Source organism: Stomoxys calcitrans, chromosome 1 (genome assembly GCF_963082655.1).
Source record: "Stomoxys calcitrans chromosome 1, idStoCalc2.1, whole genome shotgun sequence".
Lineage (NCBI taxonomy): Eukaryota > Metazoa > Arthropoda > Insecta > Diptera > Muscidae > Stomoxys > Stomoxys calcitrans.
The window spans coordinates 268905334-268925610 of NC_081552.1; the positions used below are offsets into that span (position 1 = coordinate 268905334).

The following is a 20277-nucleotide window of genomic DNA, read 5'->3' on the forward strand; positions in this document are numbered from 1 at the left end:
TTTCCTTTTGATTTAACATTTTACTTATATATTTTTTTTGTTTTCTGGTAAGTATTAATTTATCATATAAGCAAATAAAAAAATTCTTCTTGATTCCTTTTGTATCTCGAATGATGGATGATGTATGTATATTTGTTTGTATGTATGTATTTATTACTAGGTATGTTTTTAGATTACTTTATGGGATGCATTTGTTTTAATCATGTTTTAATGTCGTATGTATGCTATAATTTAAATGTAAGTCTTACAAATAATGATTTTTTTGTTTTTTTTTTGTTACCCATTTAATCAAATGTTCCGTTGTGTTTGTCTTCTGGGGAGTTGCTTGCTGCTTTTATACAATGCTTGTAATAATATACATACAATTATTTATGTATGTGTGTGTGTGTGTGTGTGTGTGTAGTATATAGAAGATAGCTAGTTTTATGTAAAATAATAGTCATATTATAATAATTTCCGAATACGTATGCTAGGGGGGGTTGTTGTAGCTCTGTTTCAGTAGTGTATTTTCTTCTATTTTATTTAGGATTATTCTATACAAAAAATGGGAAACACTTTAAGTGTTAAGCTTGATTAATTAATTAAATAATTTCATATATTTTTTTCGTATTTATCCATAGCATATTGGTTTTAGCTAATAAATCTTCATTATAAAGAAATGTGGTGCAATTTTACGATTTCTTTGGGGGGTTATTTTTTCAGTTGGGATGGGGGAGATTTGAATATCGGTAACTTGAATAGCAACAATCAGTTGGGGATGTAATAAAAAAAATGTTTTTCTTATTTGTTTTTTGCATTTTGTATATTTAAGATACATACATTTTAAATGTTAACAAAAGAACACATTTATATTTATATATAATATAATCAAAACGGACACGTACATATAAAGGCATTAAAAATATCATTCATGTATTATGGTACTATTATAATTATATTACTAGCTTTCTTGCTTTCTCGCTCATTTTTTTTTTTGTGTTTACTTCTTTAAGAATTATTTTTTTCTTTATTTGTTTTTATAATCACACCCTCATTCCGGTTAGCGATGGCGTAGTCGAATTGCTTAGTTTTTACAAAATGCTATTACGGTCATTGAAGACGATTTGTTTTTTAGTTTTGGTATCACACTAAAGACGAATTCAAAAGTTAAATTTGACGAAAATCATCGATCGATAAGTTAATTGTACTCTAAACTTCTAAGTGCCTGTTTGTCGAAAGAGTTTGAAGCCTACTTTTATATTATTTTGTTATGTACCACAATACGAAGGCGAATGGGTTACAGAATACCACGAATTGTGAAATTTGCTGTCGACTTTCGCCTTCGACAACGGGAATAAGGTTGCATATATAATCATCAGCTCATCATCTTCGCAGCTGGCCTGTGTGCTAAACAGGCGAATTTCTGTCTTCTCTCTTGAAGATTTGATTTTTGATTTTTTTTTTTTTTGGAAATAGGTTTAGAAATAGTATTTGAAAACGTATATGCTTACATTACATTGTTACAACAACACAACACAGAGAACAAAAGTGTTGCGCATAAAATAAAAGTACAGGTTTTAAATTAATGCTATTTTAATTTTTTTTATTATAAAAAAATATTTCTCTCCTCTTCTCTCCTTTGGGTGATCATAAATCATCATATCAAGTATATTACAAAAGTTAGTCTATTTCTGCTCGCACAAACTCAAAGTGGGTTTGTTTGAGTTCACTTTGAACCTTTTTCTCTGTTTTTTTTTCTCTCTTGCATTAAAAAAGTAATAAAGTTTAAACTAGTTGGGCATTAGAAATAACATAAAGATAATAGTTTAATGTATATATATATATATATGTATGTATATCATTTTTTTTTTCGTTTTGATTTTGTTTCATATTAAAGACAAAAAACAAACATAGGTGTGTATAATTAATATATATGTAATATTTTTGCTTGTTCTTTAACATGTAATTTTCTCTTGAATTTTTAAATATATATTTTTAATTTTATTTTGTATTATAAATTGTTTTAGCATTAGACTATATTTACACAAAACACAAACTTGAATCGTGTCGAAGAAGAAGAGCAGGCGGCGGTGGTGGTGTTACCAACGAGAAACACCTGCTCTATCGATCGGTCGTCGCCTGTATTTAGATTTTCATGAAAAACCTTTCTCACAATATGCCATTGGTGTAATATTGGTAACCGTCGTATAACTTTGTTGACAAACTTTTCAATGAGTCCTGGACTAACTGCTCTACCTTGCGTTCCATTTCCTGTTCGGTTAAATTCATATGGAAACGTTTGCGGAGATTCTGTACGGTGCCGGAACAGCCATTCTTGAAGCAAGGTAATTGAGCATCTGCAAATACGAAGAAACGCAAATCAAATATTGAGTTATGCATCAAATGATGAAACAGATAATAGCAATAATGACGTCAATGAGAAAAAGATAAAGGACAAGCGCGCAAAAGTTCGACTGGTAGAATTCTGGTATACCTAACACCATGACCATAACACAACATAACATTAGACTAATATTAAATATTTATGGGGAACCTTGGGCAAACTACTCACCCATCAGTGAGTGCTGTCCGATTAAAATTTAAGGGACCCCTTTTTAAGGGACCCCCTTTTTAAGGCCGAGTCAGAACGACGCACTGTGGGTAATTTGAGAATATCTATAGGGTACCTTGGGCAACCTGCTCACATACCAGTGAGTGCTGTCCTATTAAAATTTAAAAGCCCCCCTTTTTAAGGCCGAGTCCGAACGACGCACTGTGGGAAATTTGAGACCTTAAAAAGTGTCGTTTAATTCAAAATTGAAATTTCAAGCTACAACAAAATACTATACCCCATTCAATCCCATAGCAGCCGGTTGTACGTACCGGATTGAACCAATCGATTCCTTCATCGGCAAGGGCGGCCGGGCCGAACTTTGGATACCCACCATCTCGGGTGTATATGTAAAGCCGAGGGTTTACATGGGCTTCAGACTCTTCATCGGCAGATCGGTCATTATCGCAGCTATATCTGAATATAGTCCGATCTGTACCATATTTAAGTCCTATATTGGGAGGCGTAAAACTACCCACTGTTTCAAATTTCAACGAAATCGGTGAAAAAGTAAAGCTTTTATGGGCTTCAGACCCTTTATCGGGAGATCGGTCTGTATGACAGCTATATCTAAATATTGTCCGATACAAACCATATTCGGGACGAAAGTCGGGAGACCTGAAACTACCCACTGTTTCAAATTTCAACGAAATCGAGTAAATAGAGCTTTTATGGGCTTCAAACCCTTTATCGGGAGATCGGTCTATATGGTAGCTATATCTAAACATAGTCCGATCTGAACCATATATGGGTCAGTTGTCTGCAAGCCTTAAACTACTCACTGTTTCAAATCGGATAATAAATAAAGCTTTTATGGTCTTCAGATCGGGAGATCGGTCTATATCGTAGATATATCTAAATATAGTCCGATCTGAAACATATTTAGCTCAGACGTCAGGAGGCTTGAAATAATTCATTGCTTTAAATTTCAGGGAAATCTGGTAATAAATAAAGCTTTTATGGGCTTCAGACCCTTTATCGGGAGATCGGTCTATATGGCAGCTATGTCTGAATATAGTCCGATCCGAACCAAATTTAAATCCTATGTTGGGAGGCGTAAAACTACCCACTGTTTCAAATTTCAACGAAATCGGGCAATAAATAAAGCTTTTATGGTTTTCAGACCCTTTATCGGGAGATCGGTCTATATGGCAGCTATATCTAAACATAGTCCGATCGGAACCATATATGGGTCAGTTGTCGCAAAGCCTTAAACTACTCACTGTTTCAAATGTTAGCAAAATCGGATGAAAAATAACGTTTTTATGGTCATTAGACCCTTTATCGGAAAATCGGTCAATATAGCAGCTATATCCAAATATGGTCCGATTTGGCCCGTTCAAGAATTTAATCAGCGTGCATCAAAAATACGTATCTGTGTCAAATTTCAGCTCAATATCTCAATTTTTGAAGGCTCTAGAGTGATTACAACAGACGGACGAACGGACAGACACACGGAAATCGTTTAATCGTCTTAGAATCGATCCGAAATATATATACTTTGTAGGGTCGGAAATTGATATTTCGATGAGTTGCAAACGGAATGACTGAATGAATATACCCCCTATGGGTGGGTATAAAAAGTAAATTTCTAAATTTGTTTTTCCCAAAAACCGTTCCGTTTTTGTTCCGTTACATATGACCGGGCGCCGCGGGATCGTGATGGCCTTGGTTATTTAATGGCGACAAAAACTAGCCTTATCACAACTCAAAGTTCCGGCGTTTATATTGGGTTGCCCAAAAAGTAATTGCGGATTTTTTAAAAGAAAGTAAATGCATTTTTAATAAAACTTAGAATGAACATTAATCAAATATACTTTTTTACAATTTTTTTTCTAAAACAAGCTAAAAGTAACAGCTGATAACTGACAGAAGAAAGAATGCAATTACAGAGTCACAAGCTGTGAAAAAATTTGTCAACGCCGACTATATGAAAAATCCGCAATTACTTTTTGGGCAACCCAATAGTTATCCCGTGCTGGGACTAAAGGCCTTCGAGTAAAGCAATGTAGCTAATGTTACCTCCTTTGGTTGCTGATCCTGGGAACGATTTAGCGGCAAGGCCGTTGGCGGTATGAAATAAGGCATCAATGCAAAACACCCTCAAATTAAATAAGGCCCTGCTTAAGGGCTTTATTTCATTTTAAAAATTGGGGCTTAATTTCATATGAAATAAGATCCTACATTTGGAAATAAATAAAGCGCCACACTAAATTTTTGTGACATTATTTCGTTTTGCTAACCTTTTTTAATAAAAAAAGAAATATCAGCAAAATTTTACAATCGGGGTTCATTTTAGAATTGGGGCTTCATTTTAAAAATTGGGGCTTAATTTCATATGAAATAAAGCGTCACACCAAACTTTTGTGGAAAGATGGAGGAGCAAAATTTTTAAATCGGGTTTCATTTTAAAACTGGGGTTTTATTTCATATCAAATAATGCCCCAAATGTTGGAGACTTATTTCTTTTTAGTTTGGAGTATTTTATCATTCCGTTGTAGCATTTTTTCATGTTTACTTTTGGGATCGTATTTCATTATGAAATAAAGCCCCATTGTCGGGTCTTAATTTCATTTTACGTATGGGGCTTTATTATATTGGGGGCCCTATTTCATACCGCCAGTAATGTATCGGGTGCATACCACTATATCGGTGTTCATGGTTCAAGAAATTGTATGGAGGGCATGTTCTAGTTTGAAAAATCCATGAAATTATTCTAGAACTATGGAGCGAATAGAGATATCTACACGAATCTTACAATAGTCAATGTTGAAATGTTTTCGATGTAAAATTTGGGGATCATAGTGGATCCAGGAGCTAACCCATGGGGCTTGCAATTTGATCACCTCGTGCATGTCAAATTTGGAGGTGCTTTTAAAGTACAGCTATATCAAATTATGGTCCAATCTAATTAATCTTGGCATGGATGTCGAGGGGTCTAATATAATTCACTGTTCAAAGTTTCAGCGAAATCGGATGTAAACCCGCCTTTTTTGTCGGCTCAGAATTATAAATCGTGGCATCACTCAATATGACAGCTATATCAACCGTACCGGATTGACCCGATGAATTCCTTCATCGTCAAGGGGTGCCGCTTCAGTGCACAACACACTGCTACAACAAGAACAACGGCTATATCAAAATCTGGTTCGATATTTTTTAGACTCAGCGTGGATGTCTACAATTCACTTTCCAAATTTCAGCGAAATCGGATAAAAAAACGACTGATGCCGGCTCCAGACCTTCAATTGAGAGATTGTTCTATATATGAAAACCGTATCCAAAAGGGGTTCCGATGTGAATCATACTCTCAGCAAGGTGTAGAGCCCTAATACAACGTACTCTTCCAAATTTCAACAAAATCGGATGAGTAATGTTCTTTTAATCGGCTCAAGGCTCTAAATCCGGACATTGCTCTACATTACAGCTATATCTAAATACGCTGAGATCTTGGCCAGGCTTAGCGTGTGTGTATGTCGAAATTTCAGAGAAATCGTGAATAAGCCTTTTATCAGCTCAAGACCTTCATTTGGAAGATCGGTCAACATGGCAGCCGTATCCAAATTTGATCCCATCTAAACCATACTCAGCGAGGATGGGCGGGGAAATGAGTCTTTAAAAACTCTAAATCGGGACATCGGTCTATATGGGCTATATAAGATAATTTTCTTCTTAACTTTTATGGTAAACAATTTTAAGATATAAAGACCTTAAAAAAGAAACAAAAGTTCTATAATTGATAAAAAAAAAACAAAACATTTTTATTGCACTTGGTAACCCTAAAATTGAATTTTCCACAAATGCGGTCTTCGATTACCCATAACTATGACTAGCAATCCCATGGCAGCCGGTTGTATGTACCGGATTGGCCCGATGAATTCCTTCATCGGCAAGGGCTGCCGCCTCAGTGTACCACACACTGCTACTACAACAACAACAACAACAACCCATAACTATGCACCTACAAAGCGTAGCACCCTTTTCAAACATTAATGATAGCATATGTCTATCATATGCCGTTTAAATTATATGAAAAAACCCGAACCGCGCCACGGTGCAAAGTTAATGGAAATAGTCGAAACGAACAAAAGAGAATGGACGAAATAAACGACTTGCTTGCGATACAACACCATATGCTTACAATTAAATAAATCCAAATGGAAAATATACTTACTGCTTCGCATTATTTCGACAAAGTTTATAATGCGATCCATGTGCTTGCGGGCGGTCATCATGCCCACTAATAACAGACGATTGAATTCTCGCCAATGTTCAGTATTTGTACCGCCCATGACGTCCACGAATTCTGGCGTTAATTTAAAAGGCGATTGCTCAAAACCTGTGGCGGACAAAGACAGAAGAGACAAGAAAAACATTTTTACTCATAAAATCAATCAATTTTTAAGTAAGGCGTTATTTAGACTAACCCAAGTTTTTAGGTGATATGCTTAGAATAAAACCGAAATCAATATGAATGATGTGGCCATCAGAGTGTAGCAGGATGTTGCCATTATGCCTGGAAACAAGTAGTGAAAAAATTGCGAAATTTAGAAATCCGTCCACACACACACAACACCATTGGTGTACATACCTATCTTTGACTTGCAATAAATACGATATCAAGCAATATGCTGCACAACTCTGAACGAAATTCTTCTGGGCCAAACGGAAGGCATCACTGTCGGATGGCCCATACTCATCAATGAAATAGTCTCTCAATGACTTATTTGAATTCTTCTTGATTTGATGCAGTGACACCGTGTTAAGAATTGGCTCTATAAGACCACTGTCATTGGAGAGACACACGATTTTGTAGGGGCGAACCCAGAGATCAACATGTTCCTCCTGCCATATTATTTTGAACATCTAGTGGTAGGTAGAGGAGGTAGAATGAGGAAAGTTGTCATAGGCAAAATCAAAACTGGCATATTTTCGTTCGTTTATACTCACGTGCAACAGCTGTGTGGCCATTAGCTCCTGCCTCAGATCATCACCACATTTGACAATGGCCGATAGCAATCGCCAGTTGGATAAGTGCCCGTAGGGGGATGATTCACGAATCTGTTTCTCCTTCTCATCCCAAGGTTCCTGTGGAAATTATGGAAACATTATACATTGTTGCCGGCTTATTATAAATGGCAATTGGATTCACCTTAAGCGCCGCCGCAGAAGGATCTTCAGGATCATTGCTAAATGATTTCGTATTTTCGCAACTTAAATTATTACAATGGCGGGTACGGACATCTCCAATGTTGAATAAAACTGGCATACCTATAAGAAACGTAACGTTACGTTAACATTATATTTGCGTTTAAACCAACACTTTGGTCAATGATGATTACCTTGGTCTCTGGAATCACACGAATCCAGTGACATTTGCGATATGGCATCCCTATCGGAATTTGCTCGCATTTTACGCATGTGCAGATATTGGGCTGTTATTTCATCATCTTCCTGGGACCAGACATCATCCTCGTTAAGTTGAGGCGGTGAGAGCAGGTTGTTTCCACCACATTGCATATGTTGTTGTGATGGCTGGTGCTGCTGATGCTGATGCTCTGCGCCATTGTTATCGGTCGATGATTCCGATAAAAGCTTTTCCTTCTTACGTCGACAACTGGAATTGTGACTGCTGCAACTGGATGTACGGCTGCATGTGGCGTGTTGCTGATTGTTATGGTTGTGTTGGCATGATCCCGCTCCCACCTCCAAATGTTCCTCAGACTTTGTGTGCCTCAGCGAGGGCATCATTTTGGGTATAAGCGAGGAGGAGTAGATGTCAGGCACTTCTACTACTTCCACATAGATGATGTAGGGAGTTTTATCCTTTGAGTTTAGAACAGCAGTCTTCTCCTCTGTAATACGTACAACATGGTGTGGAATGTCAGAATACAAAGGTAACCAAACCCGAGCGGGTAGGTTTTTATTGATTAAATTCAAAAACATTCGCAGCGCTGATGTTTTCTCGGCCTTCGAGGGCAAATTGGTGAGGTTCTTGCCCACATTCATGAGAGCTTTCATGAACTCCTTTTGTGGTGCTGTTTTCGGAGCGTTGCAGGAACACACAGTTTTATGGCCCAAGAGATCGTTCACTTGTCCTCTTACCGTCTCGAAACAAGTACAACCATTGTCGAAGGCTCGGCCGGAAGTGAGGTCTCCCAAGCATAATTTGGCGGGTGTAGCGGGCAAGGTTTGTGTCGTGTATGGTGGCTGTTGGTACAGACGGTTTGCTATACTCAAGCTCGAAGTGTTTCTACGCGAGTCAGCGAGTAAAACTGTGGCATCGGATTGGGATCTATGATGGGTTTTCTTCGTAATCGGTGATACAACTACGCTGGTCCCACTGGTGGGGAGGACCAGTTCCTTCGCCTCGGGTTTCGTCAGTTGCTTGCGCTCCTTCTTCGAATAGATCTCCTTCATTAATGCCAGCTGCGACTTTCGGGAGCCCATGGTATCAATGTGCTGATAATTATAGGCCTCCAATAGCCAAAGGCACTTTAGTGAGAAGTCTACCGACTTTCGGCATCGAATAGTCAGATAGGGATCTAACACTTCGGCTAATTCGTCCATTTGTATGTACATGACAATTAGTTGCGGTATATAAAGGTCCACCTCCTGGTCGGGAAAACTGAAAATTTTATTGCCAATAAAACTTAAAACGCCAGGTTCCTTTGAGTAGAAGAGATAATGAATTGCGAAATGGATGTTAAAAACTGGTGATTCAAAAAATCTCAACAGTCCACTGGGACCTTTTTCAGTCTTTTGTTGATTTGCTTCCTGCAAATTGTTAGGACGCTCTTTGATAAAACACTTAACGACACCGGGTACTTTGAGCTTGTTCAACGATGATATGGAAGATGATTTAGATATCGAAGAGTTGGAAGTGAAGGTGGTGGACAAGGCTGTTGCGGCATTAGGTACTTGTAGACTTAATGTCTTCTCTAAACAATCGGCGGAAGCATTTTCCTTCTCACTGGACGACTTTTCACCACCAATTGAATGCGATGATTGGTCCGTGGGCCCAACAGGCGCCAGCGGGGTGGTAGCAGGAGAATTTGTGGCAGAACTGCTAGCAGCTGCCGCTGCCAAAGCAGCCTTTTTGCTGGCGTTTGTTGAGAGTAGACCAAAAAACTCTTTCTTCTTCGAAATGTCAGTGGGTGATTTAATTTGCTCTGTGGGCGTTGATGCGGACGTACTTGCAGCAGTATCCTCTGAAGATTTTTGACTTTGCTTCGAAGCATTCTTCTTCTCGTGATTCTCAATAATGCTTTGAGCAGTGCGGAAAATAGCATTTTTGGTGGCACCAAAGAAATTCTTAAACAAAACATCGTTCTTCGACGACTCTATGGGAGTGGAAGGAGTTTTGGCGGCGCTAGCATTGGAGTTTTGGTTTGCCGTTGGCGTTGGGCAATCGACCACATCGCTGGAATCTGTCGCATTGCCTATGCCTGTGTCCGCTGGAACTTTACACTTTTCCAAAGTAATGGCAGCCTGAGACATATTCATGTCCCTGTAACGCTGGCGTTCGCTTAACGTGTCCGCATCGTTTACAACCGAAGCGGATATTTCGCCAACAGCAGGACTTTCCGTGGTTGATTTTTTAACCTCACGCTCCGCCGACTGTCTACTTGCCTTGTTTTTCTTTGATGGTCGTAACGTGCGACAGTCAGTTTCGGGCGACTGATAGAAACATAAATCCGATTGCAGCATATTGTATTCCTCATCCATTGAATTGGTCTCCAACATATCAATGCACTCTTCTTCGTTGTCCATTTCACCGGAATCTAACGATTCGTGCGAATGCCGAATGCGATTCAAAGAAATCTGATCTGAATCAGAGCCGCAAATAATTCCTGTGTTAAAAATGTATTCGAGTTAAATATTGAAACTCGACAAAAGAACAAATGTGTTCTTCAAACTTACCCGAATCGTCCGAACCCAAACTAGTTAGATCTTCCCGTTTTTTACCACCATTTGCAACTGGGCCATTGATTACGGCCAAAACGTTATGCGAACTGCTTACAAATGAAGAGTTCGTCGACGATGATGCCGTAGACGAGGCGGTAGATGCTGAGGAGGCAGCTCGTTGTACTGTTGTTGCTGATGATGTTGCGGAATCCGATGATTTAGGTCGCGGACGAGTTGCGGGGCAATATGGTTCTACTGAAATGCAAAAGGGGACAACATGAGGCAAAACATTACATGGCATAGGAATCTGGATCACGGGTGTTTTTCCATAGCCCACCTAAGCATGTGTGCAAGAATATTTGTATACATACCTATGACACTGCTGCTAATATTGTTGTGTTGTGATGTTACTACTCCTGTTTCTCCTGGGGGCGCTCCAATTAACGTTCCTCCTGGTGATGAAGATGACGCTGACGCTGCGGCTGCGGCTGCAGCTAGGCTAGCCTGTGTTGCCATTATACCCATCGGCTCGGTTGTGGATACAAATTCCATGGCGTTGGCTACATCCGCACAGGCGTCCGATGTCGACGACGCTGATGCTGCATTTAGCCCTGTGTTTGTTGATGATGACGTCAGTGCGGGTGTTTGGGTGGTTGTTAACGCCGCCGTCACATTCGCCGCTGTCGTTACAATTTTCGAGCACATTGTTGACCCAAGTATGGATGGTGTGCAAAATGTATTCTCACTCTCGGCATTGGGTGAAGAGACTTCAACCTATGCCACACAAATGAAATGTTCAAGAGAAACACACAAGTCAGAAAATTAACAAAGAGAATGCGAGAGAGTGAAAGAGAGAGTGAGATAGAGAGAGAGAGAGAAAATTGGAGATAACCATTACGGTATGTAAATAATAGTAAACATTGGAGGCTAAAAGGGGCTTTCATTGACGAGCAATACACCCCTCCAGCCAATATATCTGAGTACAAATTTGAGACCCTGCTATTATAAGAGTGCATATAGCCTATACTTCGCATTAAAGCCAACAATTGCATATCCCAGTAAAGAAATTCCTTATAAGAGAACGTTAAAGTTGCAAAAAATGCACTGGCAAAGCACCCATTTAGATGACGAATTCTAATGGTGAGAAATAATTAAAAATAAAGTCCGCTAGATAAATCAAATCAAATCAAAAAAAAATAGAACATTTTACTCGTACACACATTTGAAGTTATTGACGTGCTCCCCAGTACAAGCCAAGTAATCGAAGATAACGTTTCGAATAAAAACAAACACTTTTGTTGAAATTTCAAGGTTATTTGCATTCATATATCTTTTGGATTTTGGTTTTTTGTATACCTACCTACATACCTATCTTTCTTATGTGAAGATCGAATATTTATTTCGCACTAACAAAGACAATGAACTTCACTTTGCAAAAACTATGCATTACATGAGTATTGTACGATAATTAATATTTAAGGAAATGCAAAAGAGGAGCGGTGCCGACTATGTAGTGTCCTACACCTGCCCACCTAGAGGTTAGCATGTCAGCCTATGACGCTGAACGCCTTGGTTCGAATCATGGTGAGAACATATGAAAAAAATTTTTGGAGGCGGCTACCGCCTCCTAATGCTGGCGACATTTGTGAGGAGTAATGCCGTTTGGTATGACAGCCATGTAAAAACTTCTCCACAAAGAGGTGACGCGCTGCGGCACGCCATTCGGACCGTTATCATTGAGCTTAAACTTGAATCGGACAGCACTCATTGAGCTGTGAGAAGTTTTCCCCTTTTTTGCTTTTGAAGCTTCATCATGTTATGGATCGATTCGGGCCACACTTGCATTGGAAGTTGGAGATCATAGTAGAAGTCATTGTGCTAGATTTCAGCCAAATCGGATAAGAATTGAGTTCTATGAGGCTAAAGAAGAAGAAGAGGTTATGAACCGATTCATCAATCCCGAGGACCGGATTGACCCGATGGATTCCTTCATCGGCAAGGGCTGCCGCCTCAGTGTACAACACACTGCTACAACAACAACAACAACATGAACCGATTCATATCATAGTTGACATAGTCGTTAGAAGTCAAAGCAAAATACTTCATGCAAAATTTCAGTCAAATCGGATAATATTTGCTCCTCTAGAGGCTCAAGAAGTCAAGATCAGAGATCGATCTATATGGCAGCTAAATCAGAATATAAACCGATTTGAACCCTACTAAGCGCAGTTATTGGAAGTCATAACAAAAAAAAAAATTGACAAAACTTCAGTCAAATCGGATAAGAAATGATCCCTCTAGAAGCTCGAGTAATCAAGATCCGAGACGGTTTATATAGCAGCTATATCAGGTTTCAAAGCATATTTAGCACAGTTGTTGGAAGTCATAAAAAAACCTCATACAAAATGTCAGGCAAATTGAATAAGAATTGAGACCTCTAGAAGCTCAAGAACTTTAATCGGGAGGTCATTTTATATGGCAGTTATATCAGGTTATAAATCAATTTGGACCATACTTGGCATAGTTGTTGACAGTCTTACCAAAATACCAAGTGATTTCAATCAAATCGAATGGTAATTTCTAATTTCTAGAGGCTCATGGAGTAAAGTCCGAAAATCGGTATGTACGGCAGCTACATTAGGTTATAGACCGATTTGAAGCATGCTTGAGACAGTTGGTATTCGAAATGATAACTTAACGCAACGTGCAAAATTTCAGTCAAATCGAGTAGAAATTGCGCCTGGTTATATGACAAACACGAACCGATATGGCCCAAATAGGAAGTATTTGTGGAAAATTTAAAGCGCCTTGCTTTATTCCTTCGACAGCGTGCTTTCGGCAGACAGACAGGCGGACGGACATGGCAAAATCGACATAGAATGTCAAGACCATGTTGTTGTTGTTGTTGTTGTAGCAGTTTGTTGTGTTCTCTCTTTTGTATGCTTGATTCTGTTGAGTGTCAAGACCCAGGAACTCTGCGACTAAGATGGGGTGGAAGAGCATATTGGTCGCAGCGATCCATGTTAAGACGATCATGAATATACATACTTTGTTGGGTCTCAGATCAATATTTTGATGTGTTACTAACGGAATGACGATATTAGTGTATGGTGGAAGGTATAAAAATAGTGAAGAAAAAAATGCTTTCCGGTGAAGGACTCCATGGGGTCAATTCGGTACGTACAACCGTCTGTCATGGAATTGACCTTTATAGTAGCAACATGTCGCTTCGTTAGTAGGTATATATTTCGCTTCAATTAATTGCAATTGCCATTAAATGGTCACGAAATAAGCACCAATCAACTCTGCCTCAATGAATGCTGTTGTCTTTGTTGTGTGTTGTTGTTTGTCTTTTGTATGCGTTCTGGCGAAGAGTAGAGTCCGTCGGATTTCGCAATAGTTTAAAATTTGGTTTTAAAAAACACTGATATGGACAGGCGGACATACAGACTGGCACAGCTAAATGGAATCATAAAGTGATTGTTAGTCGATCCGTATACTCTTAGTGGGACAATCTATCTTCTTTTTGGGTGTTACAAACAAATGCACTTAGTTATAAAACCCTGTTACACACCCAGAGAAAATTTTTAGTAAAAACAAAAAAATTTTTGGCTGTTACAGTAAAAGATCTACTGAGCACAACAGTAGTTTTTTTGCTAACACAGCAAACATTTGTCCTGTTTTCAGTTAGTACAAATTTGACTGTAGCCTAAAAATGTCACGGATACTATAACAACTCTCTTAATTCAAAAGTGAAAAGAGCACAACATTTTTTTCTAATTTTCCCATGGCAGCCGGTTTTTTTACAATCCCATGGCAGTCGGTTTTACATATCGCATTGACCCTCAATGCTTGTTTAGAGCTTCATCGGCAAGTGCTGTCGCCTCAGTGTACAACAGACTGCTACAACAACAACAAAGTTCTGCAATTTCGTAATTTCTAACGATTTCAGATAACAGCAGGCAAAATATCTACTAAAATTATTATCTTTATGGCTTTAAACAAAAAAAGGAAAATGTTAAAAGAAATTGGATTTTTACTTGCAAAATTGAAAAATGTTGATTTAAGATCAACAGATAGTGTTTGCTGACATCAGCAAACTTATTTTTCTGGGTGCACAGGAGTGGTGTAAGGTACAGAAATGCAAATCTGCTATGACCCTTAAGGAACAGTCGGCAGATTAATGATTGCTGTTCGAAGGGTTTGGCCATTGAAAAGTTTTTATATTCTCGCCGGGATTCGAACCTAGGTCAGTGTTTTAGAATGACGTGCTAGAATATGGCTTGAACTCGGTATTCTGTGGCGTGCAACCCGGGCGATTGGTTTAAATAGTGATTAAAAACTTGTACTCAAAACACCTTCAGTCTCTAGACAAACCTTGTGAAAACTCTAATGCTGCAATTACACTTTGTAAACTTACCTCAGGTATTCTCTGCAAAGCACTATCCAAGCTGCGATTGCGATGGTGTTGAGTTAAATTGATGCGGGTGTTAGTCACTTGAGAGACAGGTGGCAATAAAATTCCCATAGATCTGAAAGAGAATAAAAAAAATACGGACCATTATTGTATGGGCTATGTTACACAAACATTTTACAAACTTAAGCAACAGGACAATAGATAGACATATGTTTCAAATTGCAATTTAGAGAATTTGACTTTAGCTCGAGACTCATATAGCAATGTTGGCTTGACAACAGCGTTAAGTCTTCTTGGATGTCTCAAATTAGTGATAAACAAAATAATACAACATGAGCCAGCCACTACTCTGTTGATGCATATTAGAAAAAATGGTTTTAATTTGACGATAGACGATAGTCTATTCACTCTCATTTTAGTAGAATCTCAAAAAGAACTTCAATTGTTGAATACGAGTATAGATATAGAACAAAATTTCCATACACTGTCTTCCATTGTATTAAACTGCTATTTGCCATTCATCACCATAACACAATAAAGCAAAGCAAGCAAAAACGCAAAAAAAGTTCGCAAGCTGACAAAGTATAATCAGCTGTTTTTATTGTTATCCAGTTATCATCCACTACGAAGCTAAATGCTATTCGTGCTCATCAGATGAAACGAGTTTTTTTTTTATTATTTTTTGGTTGCGTCTTCTTTTTCACTTAAAGTTTTTTTTTTCATTCGCCACAAAGCATAAACGTCACAAATATTTAGAAAAACTTCGAAGGCTTGCAATGAACTTGTTAATTTCGATATTCAAACAAACTTAAAATTGCAAATTTAGAAAAAAGAATATTAAAAAAAAACTCGGTACTTGTTTTCTCCACAGCTTTCTTTATTTTGCTTTGTTCCGCTCTTGTCGTTCATTTGTTGTAGAAAACCAAGTAAAGCTGCCCACAAAAACACAGCGCTCATTTGCTGAACGGGGACGGTGACAGCCGCTGACTAATACACCAAGCAAAAGAGTCGTGGTGGGATGCGAGGATGACATATGACAGACCAGAATAGAGCACAATAAAGAGTCAGAGAGACGTTTTTTTTTTTTTTTTTTTTGGGGGGGGGGGGGGTTGTGGGAGAGTAATATAACAGAGTATAACAAATACCATGTTCTCAGCGAAGCGGACAAATAAAAACAAACGAAAAAAGAAAAATAATAATAATAATAAAACCAAACAACAAGTTGGGAAGCACCAAGCAAAAATAGTGTGGGTATAATATTAAAACAAACAAATAGACAGACCGAACTTGGAATACCCAGCAGCATGGATCAATCATCCCCGAAATTTATGTTAATATCAAGTCACATAAGACGGCTACATGAAATATGACTTTTATAAGCTCAAAGAGAGCTTTATTGCACAGTACATCTATGTATATGATCCTATATTTGGCACAGATGTTGGCCGATATGATGCTCTGAATCGAAATCGGACTAAAGAGACGTCTTATGTGATCTGAAGAGATCTCATTAGAAGAAAAAGGCAAAATGTGTACCGATGTTTTCATTTTTGGCATAGATGTAGGAGGTATTATCACCTCCTCTTTACATCGAAATCGGAAGAAAAAAGTATCTATAGCTATGTATAGGTATATCTATATATATAAAAGAGTTGCGTGACTGATTGATAATCGCGCAGCTCAAACGGTTAAAGCTAGAATGATAGGTACGGGATAAGGCTTGATTGGGTGATATTCGTACGTTAAGGAACTAAAAAGTACCAAAAAGTACAAAATGCCACATATTTGCCCAGCACGATTAGAGATCTGAATTTTGTAACATAGGTTACATACTATGGCAACTTTAGTTGGGTGACTATAAGAGCTTTTGGAAATTTGTACATTTAGGTCCTAAAAAAAGTACGAAAAAGGCACGGCATGGGTGAACTTTGCACAGGGTGCATGGATAGAGGTAGTAGTTTGAAATTTGACTTAAAAGACATCTGGTACAAAACGATCAGGGTAAAAAAAAATTAAAAAATTTTACTCGTAACGGGAAAAAACATACGTTTAGTACCGCAATTGGTACCATTTGGTACTTTCTTTTCAGATAGAGCTAGAGGTCTGAGATTTGGCATAATGGTAAAACCAGGAAATATATAGTGGTGACTATATGATAGATTCAAAATTCGAACATTGTGGTACCAAAATTGGCACCATTTGGTACATTCTTTATAGATGGAGCTAGAGGTCGGAAATTTGGTATGTAGGTACAACTAAGATATGTATGATCGGTGACTAAATGATGTTTCAGAAAATTATAAATTTTGAGCTAGAGGTACTTTCTTTACAGATTGAGCTAGAGGTCTGAAATTTGGCATGCAGTTACAACTATGAAATATATGATATTGGACTATATAATCTATTCACAACTCGTTCATTTTAATACCATTTGGTACTTTTTTTAACATACAGAGCTAGAGGTACTTTCTTTACAGATGCAGCTAGAGGTCTGATATTTGGCATGCAGGTACAACTAGGAAATATATGATAGGTGACTACGTAATATATTCACAACTCGTACATTTAAATACCATCTGGTACTTTTTAGAACTAGAGGTCGGAAATTGAGCATGTAGGTACAAGAAGGAAATATGTAATGGGTGACTAAAATATCCATTTAAAATTTGTACATTTTGGTACCAAAAAATTAAAAAATTGTACGAAATAGCTCATCTTCGCCTTCAGCGAAGGGGCAATTAAAATTGAGCAATTTTACAAACATTAGAGTAGTTTTGACAAAAATACGACATGTGGAAGAAAACGTACTAATTGTGGTGCAATTGCTGCCTTGGAAGTATATATTGGGCAACTAAAAGATATTTTTAATTCGTGTATTTAGGTACTAAAACATACAAGATGGAACTTTCTTAACGGAGTGAGCTAAAGCTCTCAAAACTGGGATACAAGTTCACCTTGACTATACATTTTGGGCGACCAAGAGATTATTCAAAATCGTACATTTAGGTACTAAAACATACAAAATGGTACTTTATTTACGAATTGAGTTAAATCACTCAAAATTAGGATACGGTTACACCTTGACAGTAAATATTGGGCAGTTAGAAGATTTGTTTTTAATTCTTGAATTTAGGTACTAAAACATACAAAATAGTACTTTCTTTTGAGAGTGATCTTAAGCTCTCAAAATTCGGATACAGCTACATCTTGACTATAAATTTTGGTCGACCAGAAAAAGGGTTAGATTCATGACATTTTAAAGGCAATTATTACAAAACTTCATGATCTTATGACTACCTAGATTTTTGGAAGTCCTACACTAAAAAGGGGCCATCAAAAAGGGGAGCAGCAAAGCGTTATTACAACAGAAACGCTGACGCACAGACATAGACGTCCTAAGATTTTTTAATACGGTCAAGTATATACATACATATAAACTTTATAGCACCATAAGCTAATATTATGATATGTTACAAACGGAGTGAAAAAAATTATATACAGCCAAAAATAACAAGTGAGTGATAATTGGGGAATTCGTTGTTCTATTACGTTATATACAGTCGCAGTTAAAGGTCTATGTGGACTCGTGCATGTAGTATACGAGACTACATTCCGACTATCAAGAATGTTTACATCATTTACTTGATACAATTTAAGCAGCTAGCTTGAATATGTTGTCAATTTGATCTAATTTATCGTTCAATATGACGAGGGATTACATATGGAATTTATTTACTAACTTTATAACCAAACTGACCTATGGTTAATATGGGGCGTAATGGCACATTTTAGTGTATATATCAGCCGCATCGTTTACTAAAGGAAATAATTCATAAATTAGAAATGCACGCACATATATGCATGTACACCATACATGGGCTCTAGCACACAAACGCAATTAACACGAATGAAAGCAAACTTACAGTGTAAGCAACTTTATGTGGCTTTGTTCGGTTGACACACTGTTGTTATTTTACAAAGACACTTCACTTAGTTGAATGTTCGAGTTTAACGGGTTCTCATACAAACATAATGTAGTATTTCCTACTGTATTAGTGTGCCCATCACTGATGTTGACTCATGTATAAAAATCCAATGTACTCTTGTATAAGACATTTGGTTTGCATAAAATTAATGTAACTCAAACGCATAATTGTAAACATAAAAGGTTGATGCTAAACCGACTTGACTAAATACCGACTAGTTTTCATTTTGCAGGTGGTTAATGTCGTTTGAAAACATCATGGTGCAACATAAATGAATAATTTCCCTCTCTTGCCTGTGGAGTAGACCATGTTAGTATTTGTCTCACTAAAAGAAAATCAATAATTCAAACAAGTATTTGGTTAGATGATGGGTGGCCTGTTAGTGTTGTTGAATGTAACAGCTAAGGTGACTGGCGGCGGGCGGCGGGCTTGGTTTGTTTATGAGAGAAATACAATTTTAATTGACCTAGTCCTTTGGAGCATTTTACGCACCACCAAATAAAAGGAAGTGCAGATAGAGAAAGTTCCACCGTAGACAACAATCGCGCAGCGCAAGAGATTCAAGTTGAAAGAGTACATCGACAAGTTCTCTTTGTTGAAAGCTCAAGTGTTGGGAGTAAAAGAATAGCGTAAATAAACACTCGAATATTTACGTTAAGTTATATCATACACACACTCACACACGTAGATACATCGATAAAAAAAAAACACTCATAGTATCTCTCTACAAATGTGTGAATACTAGAAAGGCATAAAATGGAACCAAACAAGGGCAATTGTTTAAAAACTGTAAAGCAAATTAATATTTTTGATATAGAAAAACAAAACAAAATGATGACACTTGAGAAAAGAGCTAGAAAAAAAAATGTGCAAACGTATGCAAGGTGGTGAAAACAAAACCAATTTAAAATTATTACCGATTGGTTTCATATCACACTGTGAACGAAAACACAAATACACACGCACACATATGCAGTACAATTGTATTGTTGACTTGTACCAAGTGGGGTATTTTTGATACCACACCAGTGGGTGAGTCTTCGCCAATAATTGTCTACCATATGACAATTAAAATATTATTAATTTTTTTCCTATTAATTTCATACACACTTCCATTTGTTGTTGAATACGTATATACGGCTTGTGCTATTACATTTTCGTTTTTAAACACACTTTATGTTTTTTGGTATTCCATATTTTCAATTCTCATAAACAAACCCACGTACCACATTTTAGAAATCTTTTTATTCCTAATTTACGTTCAAGTAAACTTTTGAACATATGCTTAAACTATCTCGAAAAAAGAATTTGTAGAAAATATAAAAATTATACAGTGATTTTCTTGTTTTTCTTTTTGGTATTGATTTTTTCCACAC

The 20277-nt window shown here is 37.4% G+C and overlaps 1 protein-coding gene across 7 annotated transcripts in view; it reads right to left on the reverse strand.

The window, feature by feature from the left end:
• Positions 1-20277, reverse strand: part of LOC106090024 (phosphatidylinositol 4-kinase beta) — a 213254-nt gene continuing 192977 nt past the window's right edge. For 2 of the 7 annotated variants that reach the window (XM_059361175.1, XM_013256104.2), the window contains 10 exons: positions 14919-15030; positions 10870-11272; positions 10514-10753; positions 7933-10443; positions 7743-7861; positions 7541-7678; positions 7182-7456; positions 7018-7106; positions 6765-6929; positions 1-2336 (listed from right to left, as the gene is read on the reverse strand). In XM_059361175.1, the coding sequence (XP_059217158.1) occupies positions 2149-2336; positions 6765-6929; positions 7018-7106; positions 7182-7456; positions 7541-7678; positions 7743-7861; positions 7933-10443; positions 10514-10753; positions 10870-11272; positions 14919-15030 (4240 nt within the window). In that variant the 3' untranslated portion in view covers positions 1-2148. The other 5 variants (XM_013256087.2, XM_013256096.2, XM_013256081.2 and 2 more) reach the window with 5 other exon arrangements.